This window comes from Panulirus ornatus, chromosome 56, assembly GCF_036320965.1.
Source record: "Panulirus ornatus isolate Po-2019 chromosome 56, ASM3632096v1, whole genome shotgun sequence".
Classification (NCBI taxonomy): domain Eukaryota; kingdom Metazoa; phylum Arthropoda; class Malacostraca; order Decapoda; family Palinuridae; genus Panulirus; species Panulirus ornatus.
In genome coordinates this window covers 16678967-16702354 of record NC_092279.1, presented here as the reverse complement: position 1 = coordinate 16702354, position 23388 = coordinate 16678967, and the positions used below count along the sequence as shown (strand labels likewise).

The 23388-nt window shown below is 35.9% G+C and overlaps 1 protein-coding gene across 1 annotated transcript; it reads left to right on the top strand.

Moving 5' to 3' along the window:
• Nucleotides 1-341: 341 nt before the first annotated feature.
• On the top strand, nt 342-21747 carry Gnpat (dihydroxyacetone phosphate acyltransferase). The gene is given in 16 exon segments (XM_071693964.1): nt 342-398; nt 1076-1341; nt 2465-2638; nt 3461-3590; nt 4564-4667; nt 6162-6261; nt 8894-9045; nt 9313-9471; nt 11934-12138; nt 12616-12662; nt 12664-12748; nt 13156-13308; nt 14978-15057; nt 16815-16973; nt 18875-19038; nt 20440-21747. Coding segments are annotated over 15 exon segments (2049 nt in total). The 5' UTR covers nt 342-398; nt 1076-1107; the 3' UTR covers nt 20543-21747.
• Nucleotides 21748-23388: the final 1641 nt, after the last annotated feature.

Here is a 23388-nt window from a genome sequence, read left to right as displayed (position 1 = left end):
TAAGGGCAGCCACACCTCCCTTATCCCGGATTCCCGACGACGTCGTACGTCAACGTAAATCCGGTTAAGCGCGAACGCCTTATACCCAGATTTTAAGACATTAATGCTTCCACTATAGCATCCCTTAATAGCTATCATACATAGAATACGTAAGGTATCTTAGACAGAAGTCTTTCAAAATTCAAAACCAATAAAAATTTTCATTTCTGAAATTTAAAGCATATAATCATAATTAAACACATATCTCACTACGTAGAATAAACCAATTCTAAAATAACCTAAACAGACGTTTAACCGCAAGCTCTAAGTGTTTTCACCGATGTAAATACTGATATGTAAACAAAACTGCAGACGACAGGAAATCCCCGGGAACCGACACTTCGGACAACGGCCCATCTGTGAGTTTAGAACCATTGATTAGTAATGCAGTATGTTACAGTCGGTCTTATAATTTCATGTCTAGATATCTAGATTAGATATCTAATAGTAGTGTTGTAGATCATGATAAATCTGTTATCAGAGCCTTCGTTGTTAACCATCAGCCTGTTTTAGCATTGGACTATTTAGCTGTATGTAGATTACGGTTGGGATGCTTGTTTTGTGTTGAAAGTATCACTGGAGAATTACACAGGGTCAAATTCCTTTGTAAATCGTAGGGTGCTAGTATCACTGGAGAATTACATGGGGTCAAATTCCTTTGTAAATCATAGGGTGCTGTGATTTGACTATGCTATAATGGACACAGTTGGCATGGAAAAGTAAACACAGGCATCAAAGAGCTGTCATAAATCTTACAAAGTGGTAATTTTTCTGATAGATAGATTGGCATTGGTTGATCAGTTGGTATTAGGCCTATATTGTTTACCTGATATGACAGTACTTTGGTAACACTGTCATATTAGCTATGGAATTTTATTGAATAAACAGTATTGGGAACAACTTACTCTTGAGAATATCAATGATGTACAGCTATTATTATTTTAAGGCCATTTAAGACAATAACTTAATTGATAATGACTACACATGACAGCTGTTGGTAAAATTCTTTATCCTAACTACGATAATATTTCAGAAGGTTGTACAGTTGGTGCCAAAGGGATCCAAAGCATGATGGATCAGCCAGTGAGTTCAGCCAACTTGAGTCTGCCATCTTGCAAGAGAGCACAGTCATCACAAAAATACATTGATCTTTTAACCCAGAGAAGAAAATCCAGTGATCTCAGATGGGCTGTCCGTGAATGGGAATCAGTAGGCAACTACAAATATGGAACTATCATGACACGTGAGGAAGTGTTTGCCAGAGTCATGCAGTCTGACAGAGTGAAGCACACTATTAATCAGGTAAACAGGGTTCAGAAATGATGTATTATTAGCCATTTCTTGAAGATTATTTCTTGATTATATTTGCTGTTGCATATTTTCCCCTTCCTGACATTTGATTATATCACAAATCTCAATTTTTGCTGAAAGATATGGTCCCTTGATTTTTTCTCTCCTTTTATACTTGTTCACCTTTTCCAATATTGATTAGCAGTGTCTAGAACAGATGAAGAAAAGGCCTCTTTCATGTACATCCATTCTCAGGCAGTCATGTGTAATGCAATGAAACTACAGCCCTTAATCCACAACCATGTCCCATAAACTTTTCCATGATTACTCCTGACTTCTTCACATGCACTGTTTCAGTGTATACCACATCATTCCATTTCACTCTGTCCCATGCGTACCTTTCACCTTCATTCATGTTCAGGCCCTGAGTTCTGAAAATTTTATTCTCTCCGTCCTTCCATTTCCAGTTTGATCTTCCCATTCTCCTTGTTCCCTCCACTTTTGACAATTATTTCCTCTTTATCAACCTCTCCGTACTTATATATGTCCAAACCATTTCAGTTGACCCTCTTCAGCTCTCACCATACTCTTCTTATTACCATGTCTTTTAGATATTTATGTATGACATATGTATAATGGGAACTCAGTTAACACATAGGCCTTGATCCCACACTCTTCTTAGTACTGTGTGCTGACATTGCATGATGTTAGTGGATGAAATGTACATCTTCATTGTCATATGGATATCTTTGAAATTATAAGGCTGAATACATTTTTATGCATCTTGATAAATATGAATTCTCAGTTTGATAAGGAACCTAATTAAGGTGATGAGAGGTTGATGAGTATTTTCCTTCAACAAGAAGTTATGAGATATCCTTGAATAGTCTTTCTTTTGTGCTTTAGCAAGGCAGCATTAGTAACCAAGCATTTAAGGTAAAATCCTTGCTTTGTGCATTATTCTGTTCCTGTATTTAGAAAGACATAATACAGGAAAATAGGATTTCCAGCTCCTGGTCCTGCTCTTCTTTTAGTTGCCTTCTGCAACATACAGGAGATATGTTGCGTAGTATTTTTTCTGCTTTATAGGCTTGGATAATCCTTCTGTATATCTAATGCTTATTTTCACTTTTAGCTGGTGGATGGTGGAAATGACCGTGAAATTCTTGTGGCTGAAGCAGAGGGTATCTTGGAACAGATGGGGCACACTCAAGATCTTGGTATCATTCGCCAGTTTGCCTTTGTCTTGCCAAAGATCATGAAAAGAATATATGGCAAAGTGCTTATCAATAAGGAAGGAGTTGAAAAGGTGAATCTTTTAAAGATTAGCATGTTATGCTTTGTGTATTGTATACAGAAGTATTTGACTGAGGTTGTCATGGCCTTTTATAGCACAGAGGTGTGCTGTGTACTATCAGCTCATTAGACAGTAATTCATATATGCAGCTGAATATAGCTGATAGAATTTTCCTGTTGTGTGTTACTCTGTTACATCAAAAGCCTCAAAAAGAATTAATTTTTTTATGTAAAAGGGGATGGTACCCCAAAGAGTAAAAATTAATGTGAATAATGTTAGCATTTAAGTTTTATTATTATTTGGTCCCAGTTTTTCTGTATTCTGAGAAATATTGTAGGATGCAAGGTTAAACTAACAAGTTTGGATTGTTTATTAATGTACCATTTTTGTTGCCCTCTTCTGTAACTTCTCTCAACTCTTTTTGCTTCTTTAGGTGCGGTGACCAAACTCAAGAAGCTTATTCTAGTTTTGGTCTAATGTACGATATGAACAGCTTGCTGAGTATTTTCTTATCCATATACTGTACTTGAAAGCTATTCTGATATTGGCCAGAATTTAGTTTTTCTTTACAACATTTCTCCTAATATGGGACTCTGGTGACAGATTTGTGATGCTGTCAACTCGCCAGTCCTTCTCAAAAACAGAATCCTGAAGCTTATTTCCCTTTAGATAATAATCATATTTAAGTCTTTCACTTTATTAATAATTTTGTTTATGCTGCAGTATAATGATAAAATGTGCCATAATGATTAATTTTGTTTATGCCTTATTTTCAGTATAATGATGAAATGTACTGTAATGATTTATGCTGATAAACCTCTCTATCCTTTTCAGCTTCGGAGTACATTAGTGGAAACACCTGTCATTTTGCTGCCAACCCATCGATCATATGCTGACTTCCTTCTTGTATCATACATCGCATACCACTTCAACCTTCCCTTACCTGTGATTGCTGCTGGAATGGGTAAGGCATGTCTCTGATATACTGAGTTATTTATTCATAATAGATTGGTAAAGAATGCGTATCTAATATAATTGAGAAAACTTATTGATTGATGGTGTTTATACGTTCACTTTTGTTTTCAGCAGTGAGAGTTTCTGCAGTCTTCTTGTGTTACTACCTGTAGATGAGTACAAACATCATCATTGATTAATGATTTTAAGATGTTTTTGTGGCAGGTATACTTGGACTGTGTTATTACATTTAACAGGATACTACATTGTATAACTGTGTGTAAATGTGTATGTGGATGATTGAGTAATCGATCATCTATTTTTGATTGATTCTTGGTGTAATGGGGAAGGATCATATAATTTTGGAACAAGCATCTCAACTAATTTCTGTTGTACTATTATCTTTTTTTTTCAGCATTCATTATGTGTATCTCCTCTTTGCTTAGTTTGTTTCATTTTGTTACTGTTCTTTCATTATAAAAGTATCTTTCATGACTCTTCTCTTACTTAGCTTTTTTGTTTTAATTTTTAGGTGAATGACTTATCAGTTTTCAAGAATTGCTCAGTATCCACATTATTAGAACAGTTGAAGAACTTCAGAGTATGCCTATAACCTGCTTTTTGTGACTTTCCTTGATAATATTCCACTGTTGTACAATGACCTATTCTCCCACATATATGCTTCAAATGCATTTATGTTACCAAGACTCCTGGGATGCCACCTTGGGTAGGATGTTGGTGGGGGGTTTAGAAACAGGAGGAAGACGGGGTCTAGGCCTTGAGGTTAGGGTTAAGAATGGGTGTTAAGGTTGGGAATGGAGGCTCATCTGCTCTGCTTTTTGCCATAAGATGAGTAGAAAGCTAGTAGATAAAATTCATGGATTTTCAAAGCATTTTTTGTCACCTCAAGAGGTAATAATGCAAGCATAGTAACTCATAGACTTTGTCTTTAATCAGCACATCCCAGGTATCTTATATTCCAGACTTTATGAATATGGCTGTCATTGGAGAAAAACTAAGGGGCTCTGGAGCTTTCTATATACGCCGTTCATTTATGGATAACACTCTGTACTGGGCTGTTTTTCAGGTAAAAAACTTGATTAAAGTTTAAGTAGATCTTGCCCTTGACACTATTTATTATTGTGTATAGTGTAATGTACTCTTGTAAGATTTAACTTTGAAATAGCTCATATTATCCTTCTTAATGGTTTTCATAAGAGATAACAAGCCACATTTCTGTATAGCAAAAGGTGTTTGGGTTTGAGGTTGATATCTAATTATTTATTAGTGTCTGGGAGTTTTATTTATTAGTGTCTGGGAGTTTTATTTACACAGGTAAATAAAACTCCCAGACACTAATAAATAATTAGATATCAACCTCAAACCCAAACACCTTTTGCTATACAGAAATGTGGCTTGTTATTTCTTATGAAAAGCATTAGGAAGGATAATATATATAACTTCAAGAAACTTTGTATGGAAATGAATATTTGTAAAACTGATAAAATAATTTTTTTCCATGGTTAGATGGTCCTGTGAGCCATAAGGGATATCTTGGACCCCCAAGGGTTAGAACCCAATTAAACCTCACCTTTCCGATGAGTTAAACACTTCTGTCTCCTCAGTAACTACAGCTTGGCCTGGGTCTGCTTTCTTACCAGCCAATGACATTTGTCAGGGAATGACATCATTGACCCCTGGGCATTGACCAGAACCTACCTCATATTACAGGCAGTCACTGCAGAGCAGTGTTTCCTGACAGCTAAATCTTAAAATTAGGGTACAGATTTATACAACATCTTGAGTTTTTTTTATAATAGTGAGAGATATGAAGATTTTCTTTTTCAAAAATTCTTTTAATTTAAAGAAGCCTTCCCTTGTTAGAGAATAACACAAAGATCTTTGGCTTTCCAATCTATAACATGTTTGTCAGTGATACCTTACTCTGGATGTCAAGAGTTGATCTGGTGTGGTTTAGGGTTGTCACTTTTAGAGCAGAAGGACAATAGAGTAGTAGAGATGACTCATAAGGAAATATGTTTGGTTCAGGTGGCCTCTTGAAGAAAAGTTTTTCTCTCACCGTCCTTCTCTATGTTAGTATGATCATGTGGCTTGTGGGATGAATGAGCAGTAGAGAATTGTTTAAGTGCTGAAATATGAAAAAATGCCTTCATTTTTTCTCAACCAATTCTTTTGTTTCCTGCCCATGCCTTCTCTGTCTCTCAAAAAACCAATCATGACCACTGTCAAGTTAACATCTGTAGTCTGAGAATTATTGGGTGAGTCTGAACCAACTGCCAGGAAATGGTCTCCAAGTGAAGGTTTTTCATTGGTCAGAGGGTGGACTTTGGGGGAGCTGACACCATTACTGCTTGTTGAGGGGTGAGAGGTGTATACTTCACCAGTAAGGTAAAGGGTTAAGAAGTTTTTAACTCCTGGAGGACTGAGATATCTCACATGGCTTGTGAGACACTGCCTCAGAGAGAAAGTAAATTTCATACCTGAAAAGTTACATTTTTTTAGTTTTATTTATTAATTTTTTAATCATCAAAATTTCTGATTCATATTTGAAATTTTGCAGGAGTATGTCCAAATTATAGTGGAGTGTACTGGCTCTCCATTAGAATTTTTCTTGGAGGGAACAAGAAGTCGCAGTGGAAAGTCATTGCCTCCTAAGATTGGTAAGTTATTCGGTAATGTTTTTTGAGTGTTGGCTTCAGATTTATGTTGGAAAGAAGTAATGGAATGGAATGAGACAGGTTGGTAGAAATTTCAGCTTGAATAGAGTGTTATATATACCTGGGAGCAGACATTACAGTAGATGGAATAATGGGGAAATGAAGAAATCCATATGGCAGGGATGGGGTCTAAGGTCCAGGCTGTGTTGTGGAGTGTCTGGAAAGAGAAATCACTATCTCTTATGTCAAAAATGTGTGATTGATGGTATATTGGTCTTGATGGTATATTATATGGATGTGAGGCATGGGCCCTAGATAAAAAAGTTTGGAGGAGGATGAATGCATTGAAAATGATATACTTGAGAACAATATGTTTTGTGAAGATGATTGATCGAGTAAGAAATGATAGGGTAAGAAGGAGGTGTAGTAGTAAGAAGAGTATGGTTGAGAAAGCTAAAGGAGGTATGCTGAAAGGGTTTTGACGTTCGGAGATTGTTGAGGGCTTACTTGAAGGTTATTTGTGTCTGAAGTGAAAGGAACAGAAGGGAGAGATCAGGGAGAAGATAGAAAGATAGAGTGGATGATGATTTAAGTGACTGGGGCCTGAACATGCCAGAGGGTGCAAGGCATGCATGGGATAGAGTGAATTGGAGCAATATTGTGTACAAGGATGATGTGCCATTTAGTGAAACAGTCAGAGGAAACCATGAAAAGGTCTCTGGGGTTAAATTGTGGATAGGGGTTCTAGATTTGATGCAATGACATTTATGAAGCTGTTTCAGTGAAAGAGAATGGAAGCTGTTTTTGAAAACATTGCTATATCATTGACAAGGTACTCTATAGTTTTATTAGAGAGATTGGCAAGACAAAGTATTAAAGGTATATTAAGGAAATGAATCAGAGTTTTTAGCTTACATAGAATGTAATGTGGTTGCAAATAAGTCTGTTTCTGAAGCACAGGATAGTCTCTTGGGAGTATCACAAAGACTGATCTTAACTTCAATGCTGTTTGTACTAATGATCTTAGATGCAGACTGGAAGGTGAAGGAAAGTATAGTATAGTCAGGTTATTTGCAATTGACATTAGAGTGAGCAAGATGATTACATCAAACAAAGACAAAAGAAAATTACAGAAAGTTTTTAATGTAATATACAGACAGCCAGAAGAAATGAAAAGAAATTGGAGCAAATAAGTCATGGAATGACAAACCACATATAGAGTTCTCCTTACAAAGGTCTAACAGGGAAAGACATGTTGAAGAAAATGTGAAAGATTGAGGAGTTATCATGAATGAGAAACTTAATTTCTAGGAGCACAAAGACAGCATAGTACTATAAAGCCAAATAGTGATTGGTTTGGTTATGAGAACTTTCACATTAAGGGACAGAAAGCTAATGATAGCTATATTTAAAGCTTTGCAAGCAGGTGGTCGTCTAAGGAAGGCAAGGCTGTAGTCTCCATTTCTTAATTTGTGCATCTAGTTTTTTTGCTTCTCTTCATGGTGGTGTATAATGTGAAATGTATAGAAATAATGAAAAATACTAAAAAAGAAATGCATATCATTGTATTAAGCACATGGGTATTTTTAGGTAAGGCTAACAATTGACAATAGCACATCAGCCATCATTTTCATCATACTGTCCCTAGCAATCATATTGCTGAATGCAAACAATTCCTGTATCTTTTGATGTAATGACCAGTGTTTGTTTTACTGCCAAAAGTCATGCAGGATGATATTTATTTAGCTTGTTCTGTCTGTTTTCATACTTTTTGGTACTTCTATCCCAGACATTATCTAACATTTATAATTATCATTTTCTGTATATGTGAGAATTTTAAAAGCCCATTAATGGAGCTTTATATCTTATCCATAAATGAATGTATATGTTGAATGAAAGTTTTATCATCTATTGTTTATGAGCAGTTGTTCTATACACATTCTGGTACAGAACACACCCATGGATGTCCATTCATTAAGTCTCAAATTAGACATGACAAACGTGAGAGTTAGCTGATGGTTTTCTTAGAGCTGGATGTGCTGATGCCTAGGGAAGGAGGTGCTTGAACTATTAGTCATCTTTGCTATTGTGTTGTCAGATTGGTGGATTTTAGTCAGCTTGTTTGATCAATGTTATGTTTTCAGGGACCAGTCAATTTAAGATTTCTAACTAATGATTATTTGAAGTGTGTGATGCCTACCACTGAGCTAGATTATCAGCAGATACCCTAGTAATTCATTGATTGTTCAGTTACAGAAAGAAATCAGTTTTTCAAAGGTAAACTTTTACCTGATCACTTATTCTTCAAAACTTTTGGATGTATACTTATTCATTAGCTCTGATTGTTTTTCCAATAGTTCATTGTGTAGGGTAATGTTAGTGTACCAGTCAAAACCATTGTGTTTTTTCAAACCCTTACTTTTGAATAAGTACCTTATGGGGTGCCATTTCTTGAACATTCTATATTATCATGCAACTACTTTGTCCTACAGAATGTTAACATAAACTCAATAAAGCTGAAGGTCATAGAAATATACATTATTTTTCCATAACAGATGGTCTTTTGACCTAAATGTAAAGAATGTTGTATAATAAATGTACATACTCAGATTCAAGATTGCATTTATTTCATCAGGGCTTCTTGGTTGTGTGTCAGAATGTTGGCTGCGTGGAAGGCTACCAGACTTAGCAGTTGTACCAATAAGCATATCCTATGATCGAACTTTAGAAGAAAGACTGTATGCCTATGAGCTTCTTGGTATCCCTAAACCTCCAGAATCAACTTCAGTGAGTAGAATGTTTTAATCTAGAAAACAAACTAATTAATTTTTGCTCTTGATATTGATAATAACTTTGATATGGAGAATTGGTGGATGAAAAGACCAGTCTGTTTTTATCCAGCTACAATCATTAATGTTTTAATCTTTGCCATACTTGTTTTTTTTCATGAAATGTCGTTAAGACTGATAGATTTTACATTTTCTGTATAACTGAAGATGCAATAACATGTATTGAGAAATGTAATATACAGTAATTAATTTTGAATAATCTCAGGGTCTCCTGAAAGCAACAAGCATCTTAAAAGAAAGTTTTGGAGACATTTTTGTTCATGTTGGTGATCCCCTATCCATTCGAGGGTTTCTTGGAGCTCGCATTGATAGACATCTCAGTGCATCCATGCCATCTCATCTAGCACCTTTAACGAAGAATGAGGTAGGAATACTTTTATCTTTGTGTTTGATTGTGTGCTATGGTTACCTATTTTACAGTATGCATAATCAAAGGACATTATTCACAGAGGTTGAAAAAATAAAATACAGAGGAATACAAACAGAAACAGAGCATTGAGTCCTATGTGAGCTGTTTGTGATTGTGAAAGAGATCAGAAACTCCTGTATTTTTGGCTTAACAGAGGCCAGACCTAAATCCACCTCATCAGACAATCACAGTCATTGTTGTAGTAAGCATACCCTGTTCAAATGGGCTGACAAGGATTGTTTTTAGATAGGTCAGACATATGGAAAGGATAAGCAAAGGAACACAACTTAGAGGATATACTGATTTACTTAGATATAAGCCACCCTCTATTATAAGCTATAGGATGAGTTAAGAACACAGTATTTCATACAAAGGAGCAGAGACCTGCATTCCAAAGGTGAAGCACCAATTTCAAACCACAAATCAAAAGTACTTTCACATCCAATGTTGTTGTTATGTATTTTTTTCACCTCAAATACACCAGGGTCACATGATAAGATGAGTTAGGGATGTGAAATCTTTGTGTTACATGTGGTGTGAGGAGGGTTGATTGAATTAGAAATATAGGTATGAGAAAGATGTTGATAGCAGTAAGTGTAGTATGCTTGAGGAAGCTGAAGAACATATACTGAAATGATTTGGACTTATGGAGAGGTTGAGTGAGGAGAGGAGAATGAAGAGGGAACAGGTAAAGGAAAAAACTAAGGAGGAGGTGGAGGGATGGATTTAACAATGCTTTGAAATATCATGGCTGGAATATGCCTAAGGGTGTGATATGTGCATAGATAGAATGAATTGGAGGGATGACATGCTTTCAGTTGGCTGAACCAGAGCTTATGAAGTGATCAGGGGAAGCCATGGAAAGATCTTCGGGGCTCTGGTTTGTGCATTGTATATGACAGCAGAGAGTGAATGCGAGTAATTGAGGCTTTACTTTTTCTATTCCTGGCACTACATTACTATTATGGGAAGTAATGAACAAGTTTGAAAAAAAAATTGATAAAAACAGTAGATAAGATATGGTCATATTTCCATCTCTTGCACATAATTTGGTTATTGTATTTGATGACAAACCTTAATTGACAAGGGCACTGTTAAGACTTTATATCTATGCGACTATCTTTTAGAAATTTTGGTGAAGATAACAGAAAATATAATGTGGAAGAATATTTTTGTGACTGAATGAAAATAAACTGTCAGAGAACACTGACAATTCGTAAAAGTAGTGAAAAAATGAAGACAAAGTATGATGGAAAAGATGACAATAATAAGACCAGACCGATGGTATTGGTATCTACCTCATAATGTAAATAGGTGGCACAGTTATATAAACATGTAAATGTGAACAGGAATGGATGAAAATGATGATATATGCATGATGTTCATGATTAAATTTCACAAATTATGTTTACGATAATGTAAATAAAACATAGTGAAGAAAGTGTTTTATTAAATGATGTATCTGCCACCCAACACCATTAGTGAGCTGTAATGCATGGATGGATGGGCATAGATTTTGCTTTTGAATTATTGGCCCTAAAAGTTTGTATTTAAATGTTAGAGTTTAAAAGTTCACATCCAGAAGACTAACTGCTACAGCTAAATGCTATAGAACTTAAATTGGTGGATTTTAAATTTGGGAGATAAATGATTGGCTTTAAAAGTTTGTTTGATTTTTTTTTAATTTAAAGTTCTTATATAAAAAAGTGTTATTCTTGTAAGGTATTTATCAATCACTCATATCCTTGTTTTATGAAAGATGACAACAAATGGAACAGAAAATGACCTAAAATCACTGAAAACTATTGAAAATACAACCTCAATTGCTATGAGAAAATGTCAAGTTGCAGCATGATAATGGTCTTTATGGTGATGACTATGGTGAGGTGGTGGTGGTAATGGCACTCTTTGAAGAATTTTCCTGACATTATATTCTTTTGTAAGCTGCAACCCAAATTTTGCAATTTTTCAGAGTGAAAAAACTGTGCATTTTATAATCAAATAAATACAGTATGTGTGAGAAGAGGAGGGAGTAAGGGGTTTGGGGAGGCTGATAAGATGGAATGATGCAGTGAAGGAAGCTTTGGGGCATCATAGCCTGAACAAATAGGAGAGAAAGTGCCATGTACTGGTTAGAATGAGTAATATGGTATATGAAGGGTACTGTGCTTTCAGTGGGCTAAACCAGGGTAGATAAAGCAGCAGAGATATTTGATGGAGTGGGTTGAAGGTCTTGGTTGTGGATGGTGTTCTCTGGCTTTGATGCATTAACATAACCTCTAGAGAATGGATTTGTGCAAGTGAGGGCATTGTTTGTTTGTTCCTGATACTACCTTACTGAGGATGGAGGAGCACTTAGGTGTAAAAGATATTGTGTATAGGTTTATTCAGAATTTTGTTTTCTATTTATTTTGCAGCTCTGTGCTTGTGAAGCCCTGGCCCACCACGTATTGAGAAAGATTCAACTAGGAGCTGTGACCAGTGTCTGGAGTGTGGTTTGTATGGTACTTATGCGTACCCTGTGGTCAGGCGAGTGGTCAATTCCACTGAAGATGCTTTTGCATGATGTCTCATGGCTCATTGGTATATTGCAGAAGATTGGTGGAGATGTTGCACTTGAAGGTATTTGACTGTAATTTCATTCTTTTAATAATTTTATACAGCTCAGAAAAACTTTAGTAAAAATACCCTCAAATTTTATGCCATGATCAAAGGTTATTTGTACTGATAGGATTCCCTGGTGAAGCAGATATATCTTAAGTTCTTGTGTTGTACCCTAAAGGTGTATACAGTCTTGTAGTGTACAATAACCACTCTTATTTGCTTGCTTAAGATTTATATTGTTTTATTGCATGTTATTCCAAATTATGCTGATTTCTAATGTAGAGCATTATTCTACTTTGTCTCATGTGACTTTATGATATTAAAGAGCATAGGCAGTTTGAGCTCTCTGTGAAAGTATTTTAGTAGGTAAAGATATACACTAATTTTGTAATTAGTGAAATCTGTACCTGATTTACTGCATTAAGGGTCATTATTAGATGAAATGCAGTATTCTTTTAATGTACTGTAGCCTCCTGATGTTAAGTCATTCATTAGGAAAAGTGGATGAAGCTGTAATGCACAGCCTTGAGACACACTGTCAAGGTAGCCAGCCTTAGTGCAGATGGTTTAGTACACATACATGAAGTCCATCAGCCAACCATCCAAACCTTGAACAACCAGGATAAAAGTGAGTATAAGTAGCTTGTATTAATGATTGTTTGTAATTTTTTATGTTTCATTTTTACTACTGCTTAATTGAATTGTTTTACCATTACTTAATTATCACAGTATGAAATTGGAGTATTTCCTTCTCAGAAATTGATTTACAGACCATAACACTGAAAAATGCAATGAATCACCAAATTTTACATCATTACATCAATCAGTCATCCATGTCCTTATCTGACCACCACTTGTGCTTCAGGCTTTTATATAAATAAGGAGTCTTAGTGCTTACTGGATCTCAGCAGATGCATAAGTAATATAACTTCTCATGGTGTTTCCAGAAAAAATTTCTGCTGTTGTCAGCAAGTGGTAATGTTAGTAATTTTCACTGAGGTGGGATAGTGTTAAGTCACTGTATTGTCTCTTCAGAAATGAATTTGAAGACCGGAACTGTGAAGAATGCTGTGACTCACCTAATGTTGCAACATTACATCAACCAAGCCATTCATGTCCTTATCCGACCAGCACTTGTGACTCAGGCTCTTATGTCACTAAGTGGTCATAGTTCTTCCTGCTCCATGGGTTAGTGTTATTTTTTTGTGTTTCAGTTGTACAATGAATGTTTATCATGGGTTACAGCAGTTCATATTGATTTTGGGCAATTATTACACTTACAGTCAGAGGGGTTCTTTTATAAGAGATTTTTTCTTATAGCTAAATAGTTTATATATGTTTATTAAAGACTGTGTGTGCCCTTAGGTGTGATCATTTACTGGAAAACAATTTCATGGTTGAGATAAGGTTTAATTCTTGTAATCAGAAAGGATCAGCAAATGGTAATGTTGAAAAGAGCACAGTATGTAATGAACTTATACTATTGTGCTCTCTGCTTTTTGATAGATGAAACTGTCCAAAGAAGAAATAGCAAACAAAGTGGTCATTTGCAATAAGTAACCAACTTCTGTAGGTTCTCACTTGAATCTGCTACCAAAGCTATGATATCAGCAAACAATTACTTCTCCCCCCAGACTCCCTCTTCCCCGACAAACTGCATGCCCACCCCTCTCTCCAAGACCAGTACATTTCCTTCCCTCACTACCCTATCCATAAACATATTGAACAGCCATAGTGACATTTCACATTATTTTTGTTTTGCAAATTCATCAGAGACAGATTGCAGGTAGGAACATTGAATGGTTTGTAAAATGGCATTTGGATTGTTCTTGCAATGAAGAATAGCTTGTAGAAACAGGTGCAACCTAAACTAATGCATAGATAGAGAATGGCTAGTGTTGTAAAGGTGGTTGAGAATATTTGGAGTACAGTTTTAGTAACATAGAATGAATAATAGATTAGGAAGAGATGAGAAGTTTTGAGGGAAGAAGTTAATCAAAAGATGGAATAGATTTTTAGTGCTGACATAAGGAGAGAATGAATGGGAAGAATGACAGAGAGTCTGTTAGTGAAAGAGGAGATTTGTTGCTATAGAAGGACACCAGTCTTAAATGGAACACTAGGATAAGGGGTTATGGCTTTGCAAGAGAGAGGCACATTTAGGGAAAAGTATATTGAGATGTGGATTAGTGATATTGATAAAGTGTTTGAAGATTTTGCATGAAAATTTCCTTGCCATTTAGTGCTGGAGGCAACAAAGTGGGGATGGAGGGAGGAACATGACAATCAATATTTCAGTTTTTCTTTGTACTTGTTTGCCATTTCCTCTATTAGCTTTGTAGTGCCAAGTGCAAACAGTGAATGGCCTTATATGTTCACTTCCAGTCTTTAGTATTTATAGCACACTGAAACCAGAGCCCCCTCATCCACAGCCAAGCCTCAAAGACTTTTCATTGGTTTCTCCTAACCACTTTATATGTCCTGGTTCAACCTATTGACAGCATGCCATCCACTGTATATTAAATTGCTCCAGTTCTTTCTTTCTAGTGTATGTATTTTATCCTGCATAACTCAAAGTCTCTCTAACACCAATCTTTCAACTCTTTCTTGGACTCCTCCTTCTGCTTGCACTTTTTGCTTCACATATCCTCTCCATATGTCCAAACCATTTTAGTACACCTTTGTCAGCACTCTCATTCATACTCCACACCTCTATCACACACTATCATTTCTTACATAGTCAACCCTCATCACGCCACACCACTTTGGCAATACTTTTGACAAGATGATTTCTTATTGACATGGATCTTTTACTGATGGTACTGTTATATATACCTATTATCTTTCTGCTTTACAGAAGAGCTGCAGTCAAGATTTCTTTTTCTCCGTTTGCTTCTTGGTTATGACTTTATCTTTGAGAAGAATGTAGAAAGAAGGGTGAGCATATATTAAACACACAGTTGATTATGTTTTTACATTTCTATGCTCTTGAGAGGCTTTTATTAGGTATAGATGTGAAAAAAATTTTCTGTTTGCTGTGCAGATGTAGCAAAATCCACTGAAATGAGTAATGAGCTGCATATTATTGTATTCAGAGGTGCAGGTCATCAAGGGTTAAAAACTAATACTCCATGTGCTGCTGATTTTTATGGCTTTAGGCTTACAAGTGCAAATTACTATCACTGCATTAAGATGAAAATGAGGTAGTCACTGGAAGGAGTACTGAATTTCATATCCTTATGTGCAAGTGTGACAAATGTGTCTTCACACTAATATCTATGTGGGATGATTTGTTATATGGGTCTAGCCGCTAGAGAACAAATTGATTAAAAGAACAAAATAATCAGAACATTATAGATGGTGGGATCCAGTGTTGGGCATCGATAAGTATAAAGTTTACCACTATATTGATAATCCGATAACACCAATTTTTAAGTCTGATATCAATAATCTGATCATTTTAATACCTAGTTAGTGGAATGTGACGATAATCTGATAACGATAACTTTTTGATATGAAAAAGAAAGCATGGAAAAAAGCTTCAAAACCCATAGAAAATGCTTATTTATGCTAAATCCAAGAATACATAAGCATTTTCTACAAGTTTTGCAACTTTTTTGCTTAACAATTTTCTAAATTTTTATTAGAAAATTTACTGTTTTGAAACCCTTGTAACCAAACCACTGGGATATGAATATTAGTTATTTTGCTCTTTAAGTTGTCAATTTTAATGGTGAAACAGATTTATCATATAAATGAGGCTTATCTGATTAGAGCAAGAGTATTTCTTATTTGACTGAATTTCGATTATTGTTTGGGAAAGTTTACTTAGTAAGATGCTTGGACATTCCTATTTGGTAAGAATAAAATGAAATGGTTTCAAGGCATCCAAGGATTGCTTAGAGTACATGTTTTTTCTTTATATACATACTTTCAGTTGGACCTGGATATCAACACATAGCTAATCCAACCATTTAGATAAGGGCACCAGACATAAAAGAGGCAGAAAAGAAGAGGACACATGAGACTGAGTTATTTAGTTATGTACCTATGATGAGAATAGAGAGTAAAGAGTGTGGTTTGTCTTATGTTAAAGTGTCTTTTTATAAGTTTTGACCATCTTAATCCCAGTGATACCTGTATGGGAAGGCTATCAAGGGAGGGGGCTTAACTGTTTAATGGACAAGACTAGTCTTGTAATCACTGCAAGAAACTTCAAGAGATATGGAGTATACCAAATTTGCTGTGTTACTTATAATGGTCCACTATTGAAAAAGGAAAGTAAGTGTGGTTATTAAGGAAACAAACACATGTTATTGTGTTCTTAAGAGCTTAGAAGAATCTGAGATCAAAAGAAAAATTTTCATTGGTTATTCATAGTGATGGAAAGTTTAAGCTTTATCAAGTACTTTGGTATCTGTTGTTCACATTAAAGGTTTATCATCATGGAGATTTATCAAGTATTTTTTTTTTTTGTAAATGATATTCATACTGCAGTTATTTCACCATCATTCTCTTCCACTGCCATTACCTTAATCTTAACTTTTTCATGTGTGGAATATTTTGCAGGTGTCTTTTCCACATCTTCACAAATCATCTTATATGCTGAAGCTTTAACCTTGCAACAGTGTTCACAAATCTGATACCCTCTTATGAATATAAGAGAACAGTAGTATATGTAATTCTCATTACAGGACTTTATGGATGGGTTGTCTGTGCTGACATGGAGTGGAGAAGTGAGTGTAATACAAGGATCAGTTCACCTGGTGAAGCGAGGCAGCAGGTTGATTGATATGCTCCAGGACCTTCTCAGACCTTTTAACCATACCTACACATGTGCTGCACAAATTATGGTCTGTATGACAAATTATGCAGTTTTAATGTTCTTGAAAATGGATGGTCTGTTGTCATTATACAGTATGTAAAAATAATGATTTTTGAGTTAAAATTTATACTCTTCTACATTAGGCCCCTTTAAACAGTAAATGCCTGCACTGATAATTATAGTTACATAGTAACAAAGCTAAGTTGGATTGCATGCTCCAGCTTTGTTGGAATTCATGTGTTTGAAGTTTCTAAGGTTAGATTAGCTTTTAGTTAGATTTTAGATTGCTAATGGGTGACAGTGAAAGTGGGTAATCAACTGTTAGTACTTATGCATCTGATAGCAAGAAGAGTGAGGAAGAATGGTAAGTATTTTGGGAGGAGCTTAATGAGTGATGCCAGCAACTTTGATGCAAGGGATTGAGTCTTTATGATGGATGATTTGAATGCCAAAATGGATATGTGGCAGTTGAGACTGTAAGTAAGGGTATGGGATACTCAGGGTGAATGAAATTGGTGAACAGTTTGTGGGGTTGTACATTAACATGGGACTGGTGATTGGGAATACCAGGTCAAAAATAAGGGACATGCCAAAGTAAATATGGTGATTTAAGGATAGTGGTCATTGAGATTTGTTGCTTTTTTGAATGAAGTTTTGAGTGAATGGGGCCTGAACATGCAGGAGGGTGAAAAGTATGTACAGGATAGAGTGAATTGGGGTTGGTGTGTAGTCAGTGGACTGAACCAGGGCATATGAAGTAGCAGGGGGAGACCACAAAAAGTTCTTTGGGGTATGGTTGTGGATAGAGGGCTGTGATTTTGGTACATTACACATGACAGCTAGAAAATGGAGGTGGAGGCTTTATTTGTCTGTTCCTGGCTTTACCTTACTAACATAGGAAATGGCAAACAATTATGAATCAAAATGTCAAATTCATATGCATACAAAGGAGAGACTTGTGGAAGTGAATTTGGTAAGAGGAGCGGCTGATGCATTCTGAGTGTGACTTCGAATGGAGGAAGTGGGATGCTTTAGTTATCTGTGAGTGGGCTTGGCAGTAGGTGGATCTTCGGGGACTGAAATAAACCATAGGGTGGGTGAGGGGACAGAAGTCCTGGATGCTTGAAGGAGTGTGTGGTCAGAGAGGTCACTGTCTGTAAGTGTTTAATGGTATAGTAGTCCTGATGATGCTGTTGGGATGCACATTGTGGGCCCTAAATGCAAGAGTATGGAAATGTGTTAATGTATTGGAAATTAAATGCCCGATGACAATATGTGGTACAAGAATGTTTAATCAAGTAAGGAATGACATAGTGAGAGAGAGGTGTGGTAGTAAGTGGAGTATGTTTGAGAGAGCAGAGCAAGGTGTGTTGAATTTGTTCAGACATATGGAGAGGATGAGTGAGGGGTGACTGACTAAGAGGATACATTTATCAGATGTGGAGGAAACAAGGAGGAGTAGGAGATGAAGGATGAGATGGGTGGATAGAGTGAGACTTCATGGGTTAGAGTGAATTGAAGCAATGTGGTGTCTTAGTGATGTACCAGTAATCCATGGTAAAACAGATTGGAAGCTGCTACAATTAATGCTTGCAGATGATGCCAAATTGTGGCTGAATCAGCAGAGGAGATAAATAGATTGGTAGGCTGCATAAGCAATGAGCGTTGGAGGGGGATGTTACGAGAAAGTCTGATAAAGAGCAGTTTCTTTATGAGAGGGATGAGCAGTCACAAAATATTATGAATGGAAAGGGAAATAGATTTTTGATGAGTTTAGGTATATGAGTATGATCATAAGTAAGAATGTATGAGTGAATTGATAGGCTACACTTTGTCTGTTCAGTGTAAACTAAGTGCAAGAAGATGGAAATAATGTTTATAATTCTTTTTAAGAATTTTTAATATAATCATCTTTTATGTACATTACAGGCCTCTCAGGAGTGGCAAGATAATGGTGCTCTATTATTGGCTATTCAGGGATATGTTGAAAGTTCAGTTGTGAGATCTGGATTATATTCTGCACTCTCTTTGGACACAGTCCGTCATGCAGTACGAGCACTTACCAGAATGGGAGCTGTTACTAAGAGCATAGGGTAAGACATTAGTTAGGTGAGAATTCCAGATAATTCTATTGTGACCTATAAGAGTATATGCTTATATTTTATCTTTCTTTAATGTAGCTCATTTCAGTGCATGAAATGAGATGGGAGTAGTTTTGGATTGCAGTTCACTTTTAACATGCTGTGAGACATAGGGATGAATATAGGAAGGAGAGTAATTTTGTGTATATTATCAAGATGATTTTTTTAGGGAGCAGTTGTTGCAATACAAGGGTCATTGGAGTATTGGAAAATTTAATATAAAAGGTGGAATTATTTAGGACTGAGAGGGTAACTGAAATGAATACCTGTACAATAGTGAAGTCAGTATGAATATGAAGGACAAACAGAGTTAGACAATTAATGACAGCTAGAGATTGAGTGTGAACAAATGTGGCCCTTTTTTGTCTGTTTTTCCTTGTGCTACCTCGCTGAAGTGGGGGGTAGCGATGCTGTTTCCTTTGGGGTGGAATAGTGACAGGAATGGATGAAGGCAAGCAAGTATGAATATGTACATGTGTATATATATGTATATATCTCTGTATGTGTATGTATATGTGCATATATGGGCATTTATGTATATATATATATATGTGTATATGTGTGAATGGGCCATTCTTCATTTGTTTCCTGGAGCTACCTTTTTGGCGCAGGAAACAGTGATTAATTGTAATAAATGACAAATTTAGTAGATATTGCAGTTTCAGAATTTTTCATGATACAGCCAGCTTTTAATGTAACATGTGACTGTTGGATGTGTGTACATAGACAGATAAATATTTATGCAGTCATAATGAAGAGAAATAAACATGAAGGGTGGATGGTGTTGACTAAATTTCTCCTCTTGAGGGCTGTTCCAAAAGCACTGACATATATTCTCTGACCCATCCAAACTCAATTCTGGAAAGGAGGCTAGGCCTTCTCTTACCCATTATGAACAAGTTTAGGGTCTCCATAACTGCTTGCCCTTTACTCTGGGTATACCATCACCCAATCATTGACTGCCACTAGCCTGATATCATTGTCCACTCCTTAACATTTGTACTAATCTTACAATTTTCATGGACTGGATCAAGGTAGGGTACAAGGTTGCTGCTGAAACTTTCAGTTGGCTTTGTTTGTAGTTCTCAAAAAGAAGAGAATTGGCAAAGCTTGTCCACTTCCAAAACCACATTAAATTGAAAACTGCTAGTGTGTCTGATTGTTCTTAGTTGAAGAGTTCCATAATGTGAAAATCACCATAAAATTAAAATTTGATACTTTCATTTGTGTAAAGTGAGGGTTATGAATACTTTATGGTCTCTAACATCATTACTTTTGATAGAAAAAATCTCTTTTGAATGTCTCTTATGTGTATCTTAATTCACATCATCAGCTGTAAATTTTTTTTTCCAGGGTTGATGGTCGAACAACATTTGTTCCAGACCAACAGAAGCTTCACTCAGTGGTCGAAGCACTAGGAGGAACAGATGAAAATTTTTTACAAGCAAAGCTTTGAGAAGTATATAGTATTTTGATTCATATCATTTGCTCCTTAATATAGTATCATCTCTATCGTCTTGCATTGCCTTCAGAAAGGCTTAGCATGACCCATAATGACACTTGACTGTTATTTTGAAGAAGGCCAGGAGTCTCGGGATTAGTAATGTGTTCTGTTTAATTCAGTTCCTCAAGCCTGATGTAATGAAATTAGTATTATGATGGATAAAGTGCTGTAGCAGTGAAAGATATTTTATGCATGTATATCCAAAAAGCAATTCATGGAAAACATTTTTTCAGTACTGATAACAGTAACTAAATTGTCATGGGCAAAAACATGCCTCAATCATTGCCATATTAAATTAAAGAAAAAACTAAAAGCATTGAAAAAGAACGTAGAAGAAATTAATATGTCATCTTCAGGTGTTTGTAGATCTTACTCAACCCTCTCTGCCCTAACTACATTAAAAAATTGTCTACCTTAGCACAAAAAAATATCAGGAATACTTGATATAAAAAAAATGAAAGAAGGGAATATTTGAATCATATATACCAAATGCATTTATATCATGACATGCTGTGGATATTCATATTCACTGTGAGCTCTCTAACCTATTGTGTCATCCTCCAAATTCATGTTGCTTGGAGATAGAATATTCCTCTAATATCATTTGAAAATTCATCTTGCCTGGTCCCCTGTTATGTCTATGTGTTGTCATTATCTGAAACTTTGCAAAACCTCATTTGTTTACACTCTGTAACTTGGTAGAGGCCCTAATGGGATACGTATTTTCGTCCTTCCACCATGGCTCTCTTTGGGTAACTGAGCTTTGTGGATATTTCTGCATGCTAGTTAGAGTTGCAGGTGACATCCTTTGTTCTTTGAATGTGGGCAGGAAAATTCAGGATGTGTAGCCTGTGTGGACCAATCAGTTGTATGCTGTATATGGTTCGGACTGGGAGGCTTAAAGGTGGGAAATTTATAGGAAGATGAAAAGATGGAAGAGAATTCCTAAGGTTTGCTGTTCAAGGAAAGTTTGAGTTTCCATAACAGTCAACCTTCATAGTTGATAAAAGCATAATGAAAGACTATGCTGAAAGCATAAACTGTTTGTATGGATAATGCATTACTCTGGTAATCCAATAGTTTTCCATTGCCAAATCCAGGTTAACTTAGATACTCTTAAACTGAAATAACCTTGCATAATCTGATTTAATCTTCCATCTTGTAATAGTGAAAAAAAAGAAAAAACTAGCAACATGAACTATTGAAAGAGGATGCAAAATCCTTTAAGCTAATACTTTGCCTGAATGAAACATTCTCAGCCAAATTACATAGAAAACTGTACAAATACTGCTATTGGAGCAATGGTGTAATGCATTATTAGTCTGACTATCACTTCCATAAACAACTTCAGTGTGAAAATTCAGGGTGGCTAATGATAGTTCATAAGGTAGATGAAATTCCTGTTTTCTTAACCATTTCAAATGGAAACTGTACTGTATGAACATACTTTGCACAAGATATAGGTCCTTATCTTTACAGTAATTCCAACATTTCAGTACAAAACAGGCATTATAGTGCTTTTTAGATAGATACAGTAAAGCAGAATACCTGGGATATTTTTTCCGTTAATTATTTTTGTGTTCTAATGTATTATACATGACATCTAGTAAGTGCATATGAGTGAGTGAAGCAATTTCTTTGTCTGTTCTTGGTGCTGTCCTGCTAACGTGGGAAATGGCGAACATGCTTGAAAAAATTTTCACCTGTTTATGTGTCCAGCAACTAGTCCTCTTAGACATACTTGTAAATCCCAGAAATCAAAAAGAACCTTTGGAGGTTCATCTGACCAGGTTTGCTCGAAGCAGACTTCACATGATTATGCTGTGTGCCACACCAAACAGCTGATTTATTTTTCCTTCCATTGTGTCTGGCCATTCTAATGGATTGCTACAGTATTTCTTTTTATAACTATTTGGGCAGTAAGTATGTATTGAACTGAATGCTGCCTGGTGCCCTCTAGAGGGCAGTTGATACCCATTAACAAATGTTTTGACTTTCATTAGTAAATCAAGAGTGGACAGATGTCCATTATACCTAAACCTTGAAAAATACAAAATGCAAAAGTTTTGTTTTATGGAAATATCAATGTATCTTGAAAACATGCATTTGGAGACAATTATTACTTGGGTCCAATAGAGGTATTTACTAACCTTCCTTAACCATTCTGTACATGATTAAAAAAAATATACATATTTAAGATAATTTTTGGTAGGATTTTGGCTTTTTTCATTCTTATGACATATTTAATCATTTCATAGTAACCCTAAGACCCCTTTCTGAAAGGGTCTTGGTCTTATACCAGGACCCATATTCCAAGGGCTCCAAGGTTGTGCTACACTGATTAGTAGGGACAAGATAGACTCCGTTGAAGCAAGAAACTCTTTTATAAGACTGTCCTTGAGGTTTCATCAACTGATGGAGATAAATTTTTGCCAAAGGTGACTTTTCACTTGTGGTGTAGCTTTGAGAAGGTGAAGTCTGGTAATACAAATATTTATTCATGAAAAAGTCAGCCAAATGCAGGTTTTGCATAGGAAAAGTACTCTAAATAATAACTTCCAGTACACAACTGATCACCTTCTAGCCTTATGGTAATGGTTGACTTGTCATCTAAGATGTTCTGCTTCTTCTTATTTAGCAAATTCACTGCAGGAGAACTGGCTGGGTGTATGGGTCCCATGATGAAAAATACAGTAGAGAGATTATATCCACAAGCACAAAAGATTGACTGGAGGTGGCAGCACTATATGGTAGCTGATGCTGCCAAATAGCTGCTCCAAGCATCATGTTATGCATAG